The sequence below is a fragment of the Mastomys coucha genome, unplaced genomic scaffold (genome assembly GCF_008632895.1).
Source record: "Mastomys coucha isolate ucsf_1 unplaced genomic scaffold, UCSF_Mcou_1 pScaffold14, whole genome shotgun sequence".
NCBI lineage: Eukaryota > Metazoa > Chordata > Mammalia > Rodentia > Muridae > Mastomys > Mastomys coucha.
The window spans coordinates 105,492,318-105,509,431 of record NW_022196896.1 but is presented as its reverse complement, the minus strand read 5'-3'; the positions used below and the strand labels follow the sequence as shown (position 1 = coordinate 105,509,431).

General features: G+C 44.5%; 1 protein-coding gene across 2 annotated transcripts in view; it reads left to right on the top strand.

Annotated features, from left to right (window-relative positions):
- The window catches only part of Serpine2 (serpin family E member 2), a 65,338-nt gene that overhangs the window by 38,752 nt on the left and 9,472 nt on the right, over nucleotides 1-17,114 (top strand). For both annotated transcript variants that reach the window (XM_031368139.1, XM_031368138.1), the window contains exons 3-5: nucleotides 2,397-2,624; nucleotides 8,656-8,853; nucleotides 16,443-16,641. In XM_031368139.1, the coding sequence (XP_031223999.1) occupies nucleotides 2,397-2,624; nucleotides 8,656-8,853; nucleotides 16,443-16,641 (625 nt within the window). The remainder of the gene's footprint in view (nucleotides 1-2,396; nucleotides 2,625-8,655; nucleotides 8,854-16,442; nucleotides 16,642-17,114) is intronic.

The window sequence follows — 17,114 nt, the reverse complement described above, 5'->3', positions numbered from 1 at the left end:
GTGGTGAGGATGTGGAAGATGAGCTCTGATCTTTTCCCTTGAGAAGTGTACTAGTTACTCTTATTCATGGGACAAGCTGAATGGTAGTGGCGCACGCCTTTAATCCCAGCACTTGGGAGGCAGAGGCAGGCGGATTTCTGAGTTCGAGGCCAGCCTGGTCTACAGAGTGAGTTCCAAGACAGCCAGGGCTACACAGAGAAACCCTGTCTCGAAAAACAAAAACAAAAACAAAAACATTGTTGGGACAAAAGCAACTAAACAAAGGCAAGGTTTAGCTCAGTTCCCAGTTAGGAGGGAAAAAAGGGTCAAAGCAGGAATGGGAGGCAGCTGGTCACGTATCCCCAGTCAGGAAGTAAAGAAGAAATACCCGGTACCCAGGTGCCAGCTCACTTTCTCCTGTTTTATTATGTCTGGGATGCCAGCTTAGGAGATGGTACCTCCTAGGTACAGGGTTCTCCCGGGTGTCGGCTGAGTTTTACCACCTCGGTTAACCCAGTCTGGAAATTCTTCTACAATGGTGCCCAGAAGTTTGACTCTTTATGTGATTCTTAGCCCTGCCAAGTTAGCAGTTGGTTATCACAAGGAGGAACTGTACTTGGAGAGAAAGAGAGAGTAGAGCCAAAAAGGGCTGGAGCTTGGCTTTGGGTGTGTCTTTTGACCCTCCCCTCTCCCTCCCCATCCCCAAAGCCTGCTGTTCTCTACAAAATGGTTTCCCCATAGCCTGCTGTGAAGGTGAGTGAAGGTTCCAAAGCCCCGCCCATGATGTAAAGCCCTCCTTGTGGACCTGGGCATGCCCGCGGTCCTTGAATTTGTGGAAGCTGAGGGAGGTGCACATTCAGAATGACAAGGCAGCCCTTAAGCATCATCAAGGTGACTGTGGCAAGAATTTTAAGGACACTATCATTTTGAAAAGCCGCCTCCCCCCGCGATGATTAGTGCAGTCCTGTAATCCAGATCCCTGTGGAAACATGTCTCATTCTCATGACATTTTTTTTTCTCTTTTTCATGCCCCCAAACTAAATGGAGCATGAATGAATGGCTCATGTAAAATAAAGCTTATGCTGCCATAAAATTAATTTCTTTGCTTTCCAAGCTCAATATCAAGTAAAAACCACAGTGTTCTGGTTGGCGGCACATGACAATTTGTAATAGTCTTCCTAATGCTTATTTTATTCATTTTCTTTTCTCCAAATAGAAAAAAAAAATCACATTGTTAAATCCTTGGCAAGAAAAGGAAATAGTGCTTAAGAATATTAGGCAGGGGAGCTGGACGAAGAAGCCTCCTACTGTTCATTTTTTCCATGGCCAGAGTTCATTTCTTCATGCCGGTCCCAAGAGCAGACCAGCATTCATGCTGACCCCAAGAGCATAGCATACCTGCTTGATTCAAGAACAGCTGTCTTAAAAGAAGTTTTGTGGTTTATTTTATCACTATCCATGCCTCTAGAGATAGAGGCCCCTTACAAAGCAAATTTAGTCTCTTGTGACGCCTGTCTTCTTGTTTCTTACATGCCGTGGTACCAATGATATGTTTCTTGGTGTGTGCATGTGTATGCTGTGTCTACTGGCATGTATGAGTTTAAGAGCACACATGTGCATCCATGTGAAGATTGGAAGCGGATATGGAGTGTCTTCCTTGATTGCTCCCAGCCTTAAGTCTTTAGACAGGGTCTTTGTCTTAGAGTTTTACTACTGTCAACAGACACCATGACCAAGGTAAGTCTTATAAAGGACAACATTTAATTGGGACTGGCTTATAGGTTCAGAGGTTCAGTCCATTATCATCAAGGCAGGAACATGGCAGCATTCAGGCAGGCATAGTACAGGAGGAGCTGAGAATTCTACAACTTCATCTGAAGGCACTAGCAGAATACTGACTTCCAGGCAGCTAGGATGAGGGTCTTAAAGCCCACACCCACAGTGACACATCTACTCCAACAAGACCTCACCTACTCCAATAGGGCCACATCTTCTAATAATGGCACTCCCTAGGCTGAGCATATGCAAACCATCAGTCTCTCACTTGAGTTCACCAAATGGGCTCATCTAGCTAGCCAGTTCTATTTGATGAATCTCCTGTCTCCACCTCTTTCTGAAGGCTGGAATTTTAGGTGGGCTGCCATGCCTGCCCAGCATTTATGTGGGTGCTGGCAATCTGAACACCAGTCCTTGTAGATTGTAGATCAAGCATATGACCTGCTGAACCATCTCCATAGAGTCTCGGTATTTGAACAGGGTCTTGTTCTATATCCTCGGATGACCTCAACTTTTAACTCATGGTAAACCCCTTGTCTCAGCTTTCCAACTCCTATGACCCACTCTGCCCAACAAGAGGATTTAAAAAAAAAATGTAAATTCTCATAAAATGCTGCCATGTTTTCTGATTTCTCCTTCAGGAGTTGGTAAAGTGCTGAAGAAGATCAATAAGGCTATTGTCTCCAAGAAGAATAAAGACATTGTGACCGTGGCCAATGCTGTGTTTGTCAGGAATGGCTTTAAAATGGAAGTGCCTTTTGCAGCAAGGAACAAAGAGGTGTTTCAGTGTGAAGTGCAGAATGTGAACTTCCAGGACCCAGCCTCTGCCTCTGATTCCATCAATTTTTGGGTCAAAAATGAGACCCGGGGTGAGTGGTTCTCCTATTCCACGTGGGCTCACCCTTGGTGAATGAAAGAGTGGGACATAGAGCTTCTGACTGTAGTCCTTAAGACCAGCGGTTGCTCCACCAAGAACTACCTGGGTTCAGACGTTCTCCATGGGCCAGGTTCAGACGGCGTGCCTTCCCATGGCTATCACTGCTCACTGTCTAGGGTTTTCCTCCTGCAGGGTGGGCAGCAGAAAAGAACACAGCCCTCCACCTCTCCCCTCAGACTGCCATACCCTCCCTCCAGAGCCCTCACATGGGCTCTTTTTGCTGGTTTCCCTGCTTGGGTTGCCTGGTTTTGCACCTAGTGTTTCCTTGGCCTGGAACAGCCCTCTCATGCCTTGGCTTTGTTTCTCTCATGACCCCAGCCCCATCTGCCATTGCCCAGCTGTGGGTGCCTGTCACTGGCTCTGTTTATCCCGTGATCCCACCATGTCGAACCCCTCCATTTTGGCATTTTCAACATCACACGATGACAGCTTGTTAGTGATGTCTCTTCTCATTCAATGGAAGAGTCTTCCAGTATTTGGTGTTTCCAGGCTGCTAACCTGTAGGCTGGGAAGTCTCGGAGACATTCAGGAGGAGCTTGGGGGTTATACCACAACAACGCAAGCCTGTGCTGATTTTATTTCTAGGATAAACTGTGCTGGCAGAGAGCAGCTTTGGGAAGAAAGGGTTTAGTTTAGCTCACAATTCCAGATCATAGACCATCGTGGCACGGAAGTCCAGCCAGTGTTTAAACTAACTACTCGTAGCAAGTCCCCACTCATCAGCAGAGAGAAATAAATGCAGACGTGCCCAGTTCTCAGCTTTCTCTGCTGCCACACAGTCTGGGGCCGTAAAACCAGGAAATGGTGCTGTTCGTTTTCGTGCTGAGTCTTCTTGCTTCAATTAAAACTACCAAGATAGTCCTTTATTAATTCGGTCTTCCCAGATGATTCTAAGACCTGTTCAGGTGACAGTTAAACTAACCCTCAAATCGCTAAGACTGGAAATGTGCTCTTGGGGTTAGAGTCATAAGAGAGGCAGAGACTCGGTAGGGTAAACCCCGCCTTTTGGGAACAAGATTCTCAGGACCTTGTTCTTGGTGCACCTGAACTAGGAATACCCAGGTGTGTTTTAGAATACAGCTCCCGGTTAGGAGGACTGACTGCTCTTCCAGAGGTCCAGAGTTCAATTCCCAGCAACCACATGGTGGCCCATAACCATCTGTAATGAGATCTGATGCCCTCTTCTGGCATGCAGGTATACATGCAGATAGAGCACTCATGTACATAAAATAAATAAAAAATCATTTTTAAAAAAAATGAATGGTTAGAATACAGTTCCCTGACTCTTGGCTTACTGGGGAAGAATTTCTGAGGGATGGGCAGAATATCTCCAGTTAGGATACCTCCAGTCAGGCTCCATCACCCATCATTACACATGTACATGTGTGAAAACTGCAATCACCACAGAGGAGTTAACAAAGAGGAGGAAGAAGATGTACAGGGAGCAGAGGAGAACCAATGACTTTCTCAACTGCTCTGCAATCTGGAATCCACTCCTAAAACCATTAGGAGAGCGATAACGTGTATGTCCAGGGCTAGTTTTAGGCTGCTGGATCCTGCATTTCTGGCAATAGATACACACAAAAATGACTCTTGGTCCTGATGCTGGCTATGTGATGTCATGTCATTGCACTCTTTGCCTTCTTTAACCGTAAAAAGATAGCAGTACAACATGTTGGTGTACCATCTGATGGAGCCCCTGACCCCCTGTGCTGGGGACCTCAAGCAGGGTTTCTCAGCTCTCTCAGACCCAGATCCCTCTGTTAGTTTCTTCATTTGTTTATCTGCAGTGCTCCTGATGGAACATAGGGCTTTTCACCAACCTAAACAAGCCTTCAACCAATTAGCTATATCCTTAGCTTTCAAACCCCCTCCTTTCTAGCTTGAGACAAAATTCATAAATAATATCTATTACCTATAGATATTATCATAAATAATACATATATATATATTCCCATTGTACACATAAACAGGTTACTTTTAAAAATTAAACAATATCGTGGCAGCAACAGGAATTTATAGTTGTGGTTAAATAGCTATTACTTTGGGTCCAAGTATATGTGAATGGTTTCCTTTGGGTATTTTATTTGTTTGTTTGTTTTGAGACAGGGTTTTTCTGTATAGCCCTGGCTGTCCTGGAACTCACCAGGCTGGCCTCGAACTCAGAAATCCGCCTACCTCTGCCTCCCAAGTGCTGGGGTTAAAGGCGTGAGCCACCACCACCCGTCCTTTGGGTATTTTTTACCAAGTTCCATGGGATGAGTGTGAACTAGCAGTAGTCGAAGCACTACTAAGTCATACACTAGCAGTAAATCAGGTGTGTTATGCCATGACACAAGGTACCGTAAGCTGTCACCATTGCTAATGCCATTTTTCAAAACTTAGGCAAACCAAGAGACCTTTTCTGGATCTCACAGTTACAATAACCCAAACAGGCTGTTTCCGAGACTTTTCTGCTACGATAACAAACAGACCTCTCTTTACCTCTTGTCATTAGCAGTTATCATGACCTAATTGGAAATCAGTGAGCCACATGGGGCTTAGCGAAGAGGGTGACTCCTGGATCTTACTGCCACCTGGCATCATCGCCTGATGCAACTTGTAAAAATCATGGCGCAGAGTTCCTGGTAAACTTCCAAACATGTCCCACAGCAGACAAAATGGAAATATTTAGAAGCAGGAGCTGAAAAAGATGGCTCAGCACTTAGAAGCACTTGCTGCTCCTGCAGAGGACCAGAGTTCAGTTCCCAGCAACCACACTGGGTAGCTTACAACAACCTGTGACTTCAGGTCCAGACAAATCTCAACAACCCACTACCATGGGTACCTACATTCATGTGTGCATAGCCATACAAAGACATACACATATAGACATAGTTTAAAATATTTAAAAAAAAAAAAAAAGCCGGTGATGGTGGCTCACGCCTTTAATCCCAGCACTTAGGAGGCAGAGGCAGGCGGATTTCTGAGTTCGAGGCCAGCCTGGTCTACAGAGTGAGTTCCAGGACAGCCAGGGCTACACAGAGAAACCCTGTCTCAAAAAACGAAAAAAAGAAAAAAAGAAAAAAAATAGAGGAAGAGAGAGAGATTGTTTTTTCCAGTCAGGGTTTCTCTATATAGCCCTTGCTGTCCTAGAACTCATTCCGTAGACCAGGCTGGCTTCGAAACTCAGAAATCCGCCTGCCTCTGCCTCCCAAGTGCTGGGATTAAAGACGTGTACCACCACTGCCTGGCTGTCTTTTGTTTTTTAAAGTGAGGCACGCTGCTTTGTGTGGGACTGTTTTTGAACACTACAGAACATGGCATACCTGGCCACTGCTAGCTCAACCAAAACACTCCCACAGATCCCCAGACAAACCTCTGTCCCCAAATTGCTCCTCCAGGGAGATAAGCTTCCTGCAGAGAGAGCTAGCACCAGGGTCCTCTGCTAACCCTGTAACAGGGTCCTCTGCTAACCCTGTAACAGGCATGACTTGAGGCCCATGGCAGCCTCAGTTTCTCCCTGCCACAGAGGCTTCTCTCATCCTCCCACCGCAGACCCCCCCACACACACACACACCAGGCTTGTGTCCCATCCTGTTTCCCTGTGGAGCACCTGCACACTTCTGTGCCACCACATGGGAAGCACAGAAGCTGCAGTCTTTGTAAGAATACCAACTGAAGTTGGTACCAGTGTGGGAAGTTTCTTCACCTAGAACTTGTTCTTCTATCTCACGCTGGCTTTGAACTCAGAGATCTGCTTTGGCTTTATCTCGTGGGGTTAAAGGTGTGTACCACCATGCCTGGATCTAAACTTAGCTAGGTAGGATCTTGCCCCCAAAGTCCCACTCCCTTAACTTGTTATCTCCTTGAACATAGGATTCAGCTCCATTTCACTTCCTGGTACCCCTTTAATACTTGAACCATGTATTCTATATTTTTCCTTTCTCAGCTTGCTATGCTTGTTTAAAATGCTCTTCATGAGACTTACCCAGAGAACGAAGTCTGTGATGGCACTTCTCTTGTCAATGCAATTAATCTGAGTATCTTCATCTTAGCCTCAGGCAGACTCTTCAGACAAGGGCAAAAAGTAGCCACATTTTTCACCAAAATACCATAAAAATAGACTCTAGGCCACATATTGAAATTCTTCACTGAAACCTCTTGGGCCACGTCCACACAATCCAAATTACTCTTAGTAACAAAGTCTTCCATATTCCTACTAGGATAGCCCATTAAGCCCCACTTAAAGTAGTCCAATGCTTTCCAAATCCAAAGTCCCCAAATCCACATTGTCCAAATAAAAACATGACTCAGGCCTCTCACAGCAATACCCTAGTCCCTGGTACCAACTTCTGTCTTAGGTTTTTACTGCTGTGAACAGACACCATGACCAAGGCAACTCTTATAAGGAACAACATTTAATTGGGGCTGGCTTATAGGTTCAGAGTCCCACCATTATCATCAAGGCGGGAACATGGCAGTTTCTAGGCAGGCATGATGCAGAAAGAGCTGAGTTCTACCTCTTCATCTGAAGCCTGCTAGCAGAATACTGGCTTCCAGGCAGCAGGGATGAGGGTCTTAAAGCCCACACCCACAGTGGCACTGGTACTCTAACAGGGCCACACCTAATAGTGCCACTCCCTGGGCCAAGCATATACAAACCCTAACAGCTCATTCCAGAGACTTTCAGGGTATTAGGACTCCTCGCTCTTGAGCTTCATTGTAAACGACATGGAGTTCTTGGCTTAATTTAGACATCTGGCCTCTTTGGAAGCTGTTGATTTTACTTTTACTATCTTATGTATTATAACTTGAATGTATATTATGTGTTGATATATACCCGGACCAAAATCAAGTGAATCAAATTTTAATAGCTCTGGGTATAAGAAATGCCTGTTACACACACACACACACACACACACACACACACACACACACACACACACACCACTTTTAAACCTTCCAAGACCGAGCAAAGGGGAACCTGGACTTCAAGCATGGATGGCTTTGAAGGATCTCTCCAACACTCTGAAGTGGGAAGAGCCTGTTTGTTCCTTCACTGATGATGTAATGAGTTGCAGCATCCTGTATCCCAGCAGGAGATCGCTTGTCTTCAAAGTCATTTCCTGTAGGCTAACCCCATCTCCTCTGTACTCTTGGAGCCTAGCTCAATGTCCCGCCCTTAAACTGTGACATGGTATTCCATTTCAGTTCCCGTTGGAATTGGCAGGTGGCTTGTGAGGCCCAGGGATTGATTCCAACCATTTTTGAACTCTCAGAAGAAATGAAGTTTAGCTCTGACATTTCACAAGCTAGAATGTTCACTCTGGTGGAGATGTCGTGAGCCTAGTGGCTTAAAAACAAAGAAAAGACAAAACCGATTTGTTTTCTCATGAACACCTAAGGACCCTCGTCAGCAACCACATGACAGTTGTCAGTAAAAACATCTAAAACAGTTCCTAATTAAATATAGCTTATTCTAGATGCATAAACATTTTATAAAACAAGGGACTTATGGAACTAGTTCTTGAGCTGAAGTTTGGTAAACTCTTAGTAAAGGTCTTTTTTTTTTTTTTAGCAAGTTTAAGTTTCAGCTTTATTTAAAAATTTCAAATTTGAATGAGAAAAAATTATAAAAGAAATGGTATAAAAAAGTGTGCTTTAGAAATCCAATTGAGAAGCTGTTGATATAGTTTAGTTGGTGGAGTGCTTGTTTAATCCAACTTGCAATGTCATATGAATTGGACACACTACTACATCCTAAAATCCCATCACTCAGGAGTTAGAGGCAGGAGCATCAGAAGTTCAAGTATTCTCAGCTACACAGAGTTTGAGGCCAACCTGGGCTACATGAGATCAGGATGTCTGATTTAAGTCTTAAAAAAAAAACACTTTTTTTTTTATTGTGTCTTTGCAGCTAGCTGCCCTTTGCAATGGAGGTGTGGCCACCATTGCTGATATTTTCCCCTTGTTCTTCACAGGCATGATTGACAACCTGCTTTCCCCAAATCTGATCGATGGTGCCCTTACCAGGCTAGTCCTCGTTAATGCAGTGTATTTCAAGGGTTTGTGGAAATCCCGGTTTCAGCCCGAGAGCACAAAGAAACGGACATTCATGGCCGGTGATGGAAAATCCTACCAAGTACCCATGCTGGCCCAGCTCTCCGTGTTCCGCTCTGGTGAGTGATGTCTGGGTGAGGTCTATTCTAGAATGTGCTAGTAGCAGAAAGGCAAGGCCTCCGGTACTCTTTACTCAAGAGCAGATCTTTGTAAGGGGGGGTAGGGGGGAATGTGCTGAGAGACATGGTTCACACCTGGAATGCCAGAACTCTAGAGCGGGTGAGGTTTCTGAGAGGCAAGATTTCTTAAAACCATGTAAAAACATTACGTATTAATGTGTTACCTGTGTAGGCTTCTGGGTTGAAAATGTAGAATGAAAAAGATAATTAACAAAAGAAAAAAAATAATATATGTATGTGTATATATATATTCATGAAGGAATCTATCAAGTCACCCTTAGCAAATATACATTGCCAAATAAAAATTATTTCTTTTTTACTTCTCACAGAAATTAGGAAGGCTAATAAAAGCCATGTACAGCTACTGCATAGGATGGGCAGGGCCCTTGAGCATTACTGGTGGTGGGGATCTGAAGGACTTGCTCTATGTCATTTCCCAGCAGCCCCACTCCAGAGAACTGACTGCTCGAAGATAATCACGTACTGGCAAATAAATAGAAGCCTGATACAAAGCTATATTCAGAGCCTGGGTTCTGTATCATCAGATTTAACCTACCTCTGATGGAAAATATTTAAAAAAGAAAAGTTGGCTGTACATCAAACATACACAGATTTTTTTTCTTGTCATTGTCCCTAAACAGTATAATGATGTGGCAATCCACATTGCATCAAGTATTATGAGTAACAGATGATTTAAAATATTCAGTGGGATTGATACAAGCTACATGGCAGGACCACACTGATTGCGAGGGATGTTAGCATGCTGAGCGCTGTAGATCCTGAGATATGACTGCTCTGGGACCCACGTGGTAGGTAATTAGATCCAGAGCTACCTAAATCAGAAGATTATGCAGTGTGTATCTGATTTCCAAAGGCAGGTTATAAAGCAGCAGATGCTGATGAACCATGCTTACAAAAATACTTTCTGTACCTTTGTCTCTACAGTTATATCTTGGAGAATGTTCAGTGAGATGATCACAGTGGTAGGATTTCACACGAATTTCCATATTTAAAGTGGAAATGTCCAACCAGGCCAGTGGTGGCACACGCCTTTAATCCCAGCACTTGGGAGGCAGAGGCAGGCAGATTTCTGAGTTCGAGGCCAGCCTGGTCTACAGAGTGAGTTCCAAGACAGCCAGGGCTACACAGAGAAACCCTGTCTCGGAAAAAAAAAAAAAGGAAATGTCCTGTGGGGGGCTGGGGGTGTGGGGGGGTGTCTATGTATGTATGGTGTGTGTGTATTCGTGCAGGTGTGCATCCTGTGGATGCCAGAGGAGGACACTGAGTCCTGCTCTGTAACCCTTAACAGTCATTCTTTTGAGACGGGATCTCTCACTGGTGCTAACAGCCTAAATGCTCCAACAATCTCCCTGTCTGCCAGTTTTGATGTGGTTTCTGGAGATTGGAATTTAAGGCCTCTTGCTTACACAGCTTTCTTCCCCTCTCCCCAGCTCCTGAATCTTCTTTTCAGTGAGCGTGTATCATCAACCTTATAGATGGAGGAGAGAGTCTCCCGTAGATACTATTCTTTCCACAGCGCAGACAACCACGTCCGTTTGCCTTGTACACTTCACCTCATTGAAACCTCTTTCCTGTCTGTAGGTCAGTCTTCAATTCTCCGATTCTCCGGTCGATACTGGCCTCCTGGGTGCTAAATGCTCCCTTTTATTTCTTTTTATCTTCTTTTAAAAAAAAAATATTTGTCTTTTAATTCTATGTATGCCTGTATGCAGGTGCCCACAGCAGCCAAAAGGGGGCATCAGATACCCTGGAGCTGGAATATCTGGATTCTCATCCTCTACAAGGACAGAGCATATTCTGAACCACAGAGCCATCTTTCCAGCCCCTAAATATGTCCTTTTTCGTATTCAGCCACCATTACATGCAGTTGACCATGGTGCTGGCTGCCTGTGGTAGAAGTTAAGTCATGGCCCCTGAGGGTATTATCAGAACACTTTCCGTCTTGTCAGTCGGCAGTCTCCTGGGAGCGCATTTTCCAAATGTACTATTCGATAAGTGTTCATTGAAAAATATCGTGTACTTAAAACACCACAGGAAGTTCCTCCCAAATACCTGAGCATAGGAAGTAGCTCCTTTTGCCTGAAAGTCATTCCAGTCACGCTGACCCACCCCCCTCCTGGGCTGGGCTGTCGAGGGCACCTTGGAATTCTGGCAGCACCCTAGTACATAGCCAGACAGAAATGCTGTATGTTGAAATAAAATCTTTATACAGTGGGTCTACAATTCAAAACAGGAGATTAAAATACGATGGATGATTCTTTAGATATTCCTCTGGGAGATTCAGATATGCATTTTTTTTATAGGAATGTAGTATGCTCTTCTTGACTGTATAATCTATTCTCAAAGAGAAACACTTAAGGGCATATACAAGGTTCAGAAGCACTTTGTCCAAGAACATAGCAAGTGTTCACAGATGCATCTTTTTGTGGTGCGGATGATTGAACCCGGGACCCTGGGCAGGCTAGATAAAGACTCTGCTACTGAGTGGCATCCTTGATATAAATATATTTTTATCAGTTCAGATAGAGGAGTGAGAATGGAGACACACATACACAGAGGGAGGGAAGGAAGAAGGGAGGGAGGGAGGGAGGGAGGGGAGAATGTGAGAATGAGTATTTCTATCTCCCTTCTCTTATTCCCTCTCCTTTCCCGCCTCCTTCACCTCAGTGTCTGCAGCTGAGGCTGCCTGATGGGGCTCCCTCTGTCCCTGGCATCCTAAGGGAGTGGCCAGTACAGAAGCATCAGGTGACTGACTCCTGAGAGAGAAGAGAAGGCTGTGCCTTTAACCTCCCAGTGTCTCCCCACAATGATGCCAAGGCTGCAGCTTTCTTACCTTCCAGGGTCTCAGCTCTTTCCCTCTAGGTCACCCACCCCAAGAGGCTGGGATAGGTGACCACCATTTATAACCTATCTGTAGCAGTTTCCCTGTGTTCTTCTTGTGCTTTATATAATGCCTTCCTTAAGATCTGCTTAGATGACCCAGTCTGATGGCATGTCTGCTTCAGGCCCACTGTGACGGCTGTAGGGAGCTCAGGACAGACTATATAAGTGTTCTTGTCTCTGTCCTATTTCATTACAAGTCAGTACACTGTGTAGCCTGGGCTCATCCTTCTTGCCCTCCTATCTGTGTCTGTCATTGGGTCTAGCTGGAGTCCCAGCTTGGAGTCTGGCTTCTTTCTGGGTTGTGTGGTGTGAGACTCTTATACATCCCCTAGTTTTACACCACAGCAGCTTATCAGGATAAGATCGGTTTACATGCATGGCCTGTGAGGAGGGTCCAGCAGGCTTCAGGCAGTCATTCATTTTTATGACTACAGACCCCTTATCCTGTTGGCCATTTCTGCCCGTATCCACCTTCTGCCAACACTACCAGCTGGGACTCAAGAGGCTGCTGTGGTCGGAACCCACCCGACTTGCAGGGCCTCCTGTTGGGTATTTTCTGGGCCCCTGCCAAGGCTTGCTGAAACACTGCCATTCAGAGGGGAACTGAGTCTACTTCTCTCCCAAGATGTCCTTAGTGTCTCTGAGTAGATCCAGTTGGCAACATCCATGCAAGGTGGAAGAAAATTAAGAGGGAGAGAAATACTTCCGACTTGTGCCTCTTAAGAGAGACCTTCAAGGAGAGACTTTTTTTTTTTTTTTTACTATTATTATTTATTTAAAAAGAGCTTTGAAGTGCTATTTAGTGAAAGGGCATTTCAGGCTCCCTGCACAGCCAGCCGCCACATGTATAAAGCTGGAAGAAAATGGTTCTAATAAGCCCACTTCCTAGGAAAAAAAGCCTCTATTAAGTGCTAGGCATATAATTTTTTACCTATCCTATGAATATGTGAAATGTATTTTGAAGCCTTTTTGCATGCACAGGATTACACTGCCGTGTTTATTCAGTAATCTATCCGGCTCATTAGCTACTATATCATGGAATATTTTTTCAGTAATTTGTTAGGATTTACAAAACTGATTTTTAGCTGTATATTATTTCAGGATATAAACTTACATAATATTTTCTGGCTAGTCAGTTGCTTCTTTCCTCTAATAAATAATCAATGAATTTTCTTTTGCATACATTTGTGAAGGCTTTTATCACTATTCCTACAGGAAATTTGCTTAAATAGGAATTGCTGATCAAAGTTATTAAAAATGTTCAGCATAAATGCTTGAATTTGTACTATAGGGACCTTACCCTGGGGTGGAGTTGGGGGGCAACAGATAATTAGATTGCTATGTATGTGTGTGTGTGTGTGTGTACATATGTGCATATTATACAGGTGCACCTGTGTCCAAGGGTGTGTCTGGAAGCCAGAAGACCCCATTGGGTATATTGCTCAATTACTCTTCAACTTATTTTTTGAGGCAGGGTTCTCTCACTGAACCTGGTACTCTCTATCAGCTAGGCTCACTGGTCTCTGAATCTCCCGAACTCACCTCTTTCTACTTCCCTAGAACCGGAATTACAAATTTGGTAGCCTATCTGGATTTTTTCTATGGGTACTGGGAATTGAACTCAGATCATCATACTTGTGTGGCAGGCACTATACCAACTGGGATGTCCCCACGGTCCACCTACCTCCAATTTCCTTCTTTCTCTGTTTCTAGCTCGTATTCATCCACCTATAGTTCGTCCCCTTTGGCTGTCTACTAAGTTGTAGTTCCCAAGACACAGGACTTCTATTGGATCACCCAGTTCCCCGGGCCATTTCCCCATCACTTGTCTTCAGGCCTGCTTTGGACTCTAGTCTGTAATGTAGACAGCCATACTGAAGAGGATCTATCTGTCGTTTCCGAATACATTTTTCACTTTCTATTCAAGTGGCATGAGGAAATCCACTGATAGCTAAAGGTCATTACAGGGATGACCATTTATAATGCTTTCCTGATAGTGAATATTTAAAACATTCTCTCCCTGATTTTTACAAACCATAAAGCATTGGTAGCAAGCATTTCAGTGAGTTCAGTTATGTCCTTCCTTGTAGGCCTTAACATAGGAATCAAAGAATAACAACGGGCTTTCTAGAGTAAAAGCTTTTAGGCCAAATGAGTAAGCTATACAAATCAGCTCTAGCCTGTGCTCTCAATCTCATATTTACCCTCTGTAAAGGTTATGGGGAGTGGTGGCGCACACCTTTAATCCCAGCACTTGGGAAGCAGAGGCAGGCGCATTTCTGAGGTTGAGGCCAGCCTGATCTACAGAGTGAGTTCCAGAACAGCCAGTGCTATACAGAGAAACCCTGTCTCAGAAGAAAAAAAAAAAGAAAAAGAAAAAGAAAAAAAAAGGTATGGGGGGCAGTACTGTAGTGGAATGGAAGAGAGAGAGCAAATGTGTCCATCCATCTCCCAGCTTCTCAATATGACAAGTTCAGCATGGGTATGGACAGATGCAGTCCATCTTCCAGCACTGGTCACCCAGTCCTGAGGTCTAATACAGAGGTAGAAGAAGGTCAAACATCCAGTGGATATATGACTACACAGAATGGTTAACTGTGCTGGTTCTCCTGGTCAGTAACAGTGTATCAGGTCAAGGCTGGGTCAACCTGTGAGCCTGCTAACCGCCCCACCTCCCACCCACTCCAGCTCATACTGCACATCATTCACAGCTTCGGTCCAGCTCATACTGCACATCATTCACAGCTTCGGTCCTCCTTAGCTGAATTATACACACTTCTGCAGCAATTGCTCTCTCCGGGTCTTCGTTTCCTGCCCTAGAGCAATAATTTAATAACTACTTCCTGCATTTCACAGTTTTTAAAAATTAGCCCCATTAGAGCCAGACACTTGATGTTTTCTTCGAGGATTAAAGGGCTCATTAGGAAGTGGGGTATTTTCCCACTTTCTCATTGATTTTTCAGTTTCTACTGAGACCGTTTTTTTTATCACTCAGGCTAAAAGTAAAGACCAAAGTAGATTCACTTTGATTCTTGGGTAGTCCAGACCCGAAATCCAGACTGGTGTGAGCTCACAGCAATTCCAAACTGAGTCCGACGGCACTGGATTCCTAGCTGTCCTGCAGCCCGGTGCAGTCTGTGTTTGCAGAGAAGAGATTCCGGCAGTCCCTAGAAGACTGTACTGTCTGATGGCAACGGCTCTTTTAGCACCTTCAGCCGTTGGTGTTTTATAGCTAGAAGTGCTTGTGACAGAGCAGGGCTTGCTCTCTTTCTGTCTCTTGCTGTCCTCTTTCTTTCTTTGATCTCCTTTCCTCCTCCTCTGGAGGTGTGACCTGTCCAAAGTTCTTCATCTTGTAGTGGTGTATGCCCTTAATCCCAGCACTCAGGAAGCAGAGCCAAGGAGGTCTGTGTGAGTTCTAGGCCAACAGAGCGAGTTCTAGGATAGTCAGGGCTGATATGCAGCAAAACCTTGTCTCAAAAACAAACAAACAAGGCCATCCACCAAGAAAAATCTAGTGAAAACCCTAAGAACTTGCTGCCTCTTTTCTCTCTTTATGGTACTTTATGTAGAAGAGGAAAGAGGGGCCCCGTGGGCAACCTGCTTACTACTGCGTATATTATATTTTTTTTCATGTGACCATCCCAGCAACCTCCGGAAGTCCATACTTCACTCTCCCGATATTTCCATCTGTATACAGGGATGCCATCAGGAGACCACGTACCTCCTCAAGCTCACGGAGTTCACCTTTAAAGGTTTAGTGCTTAACACATGCTTGAGGAAATCTCCCCATCAATTTAGAAATGCCAAAGAGGACCTTCTGACTGCTCAGTTGTACTATGCAGTTGCTGTTCTTGGTCTATTCCCTGTGGCTGTGTGAATTCCTTTTCTTGTTGCTGTAAGAGAACTCCTGACAAAGGCGGCTAAAGACAAGAAGGGTTTTTAGTTTTGGCTCACGGGTTTGAGGATATAGTCTATTATATGTATAATTAATGGTGGCAGGGGTTTGAGGTAGCTGGTCGCACTGCATCTGCCCTTGGGAAACAAGAGATGAAACCTGGTGCTCACCTAGCTCACTCCTTTTTTTTATTTTAAAACCGGAAGCTGTGGAATAATGGGTATGCTAATTGGCTCTACCATAGAAATGCTTTTACTGTCTATGTCTTGTCTCGGCAGTCATAATGTATACCTTAAATACAATACAACATATTTTCTAAAACAAAGTAGAATGTAAAAAAAAAAAAAAAAACAAAGCAAAACTCGAAAGTGTTTTAATTTATTCTTTAACCAATATTAAAGGTCAACTTCTTATGAAGCACTGTGCAGTGAGCACCGATCTAATGGTCTACTTACATTCCACTCAGCAGAATCAAAGTGAGCTTAGCGATGCCCAGAGGCGTTCTGTCTAGACTGAAGACAGAGAATTCTACACCAGGGAAGAAAGAAGTCATTGTCCTTATCTTTGTCCTTCTGAGGGTGCTATTTGTAGCAAAGGGAGCTCTGTAAGCTGAATTACTGTCTCTCTCCTACGGCTTCCCTGGTGACCACCAGCCACTTGTCCCCCCACCCCCACCCTTCCCCCATAGAAGTCATTAGGCATACACTAAATCTGCCTCTGGTTTCTTTAGGGTCTACCAGCACCCCAAATGGCTTATGGTACAACTTCATTGAGCTGCCCTACCATGGTGAGAGCATCAGCATGCTGATCGCCCTGCCAACAGAGAGCTCCACCCCACTGTCTGCCATCATCCCCCACATCAGTACCAAGACCATCGATAGCTGGATGAACACCATGGTACCCAAGAGGATGCAGCTGGTCCTGCCCAAGTGAGTGCCCCTTTCCTTAAAAAAGAAAGGATGGATGCGCTGCTCAGGGGACAGCTGTCATAGTGTATACTAGAAACTGGGTGCTAAGATGGTTTTAAGGAAAGTGTGCTTTAGAGAGAACCAGGCTGTGTTTTCTGAATGCTTTCTCTGAGACCCCGTAGTGCCTATTTGTGGTGAGACAACAACAACGATACTAAAGGAGAGCAGGCAGCCCTGGCCTTAGATTTCCCCATGAGTGCATTTCTGCATGAGTCCGCGACAACTTCTGACATGGCTTTTTCCATTTGAGAATTTAAAAATGCACACATGTCTTCACATGGTGTGGATTAGAACACAGTAGTTGAAGGAGCTTGGTGAGATAAGGAACTTCACGGATCCTTCAGGACGTACCCACTAGAAGCTGTTAAAGACCAAAGCGCATGAGACTGTATTCTATCAGTATGCAAAGCAGCTTTTCTCTCTCTCTTTTTTTT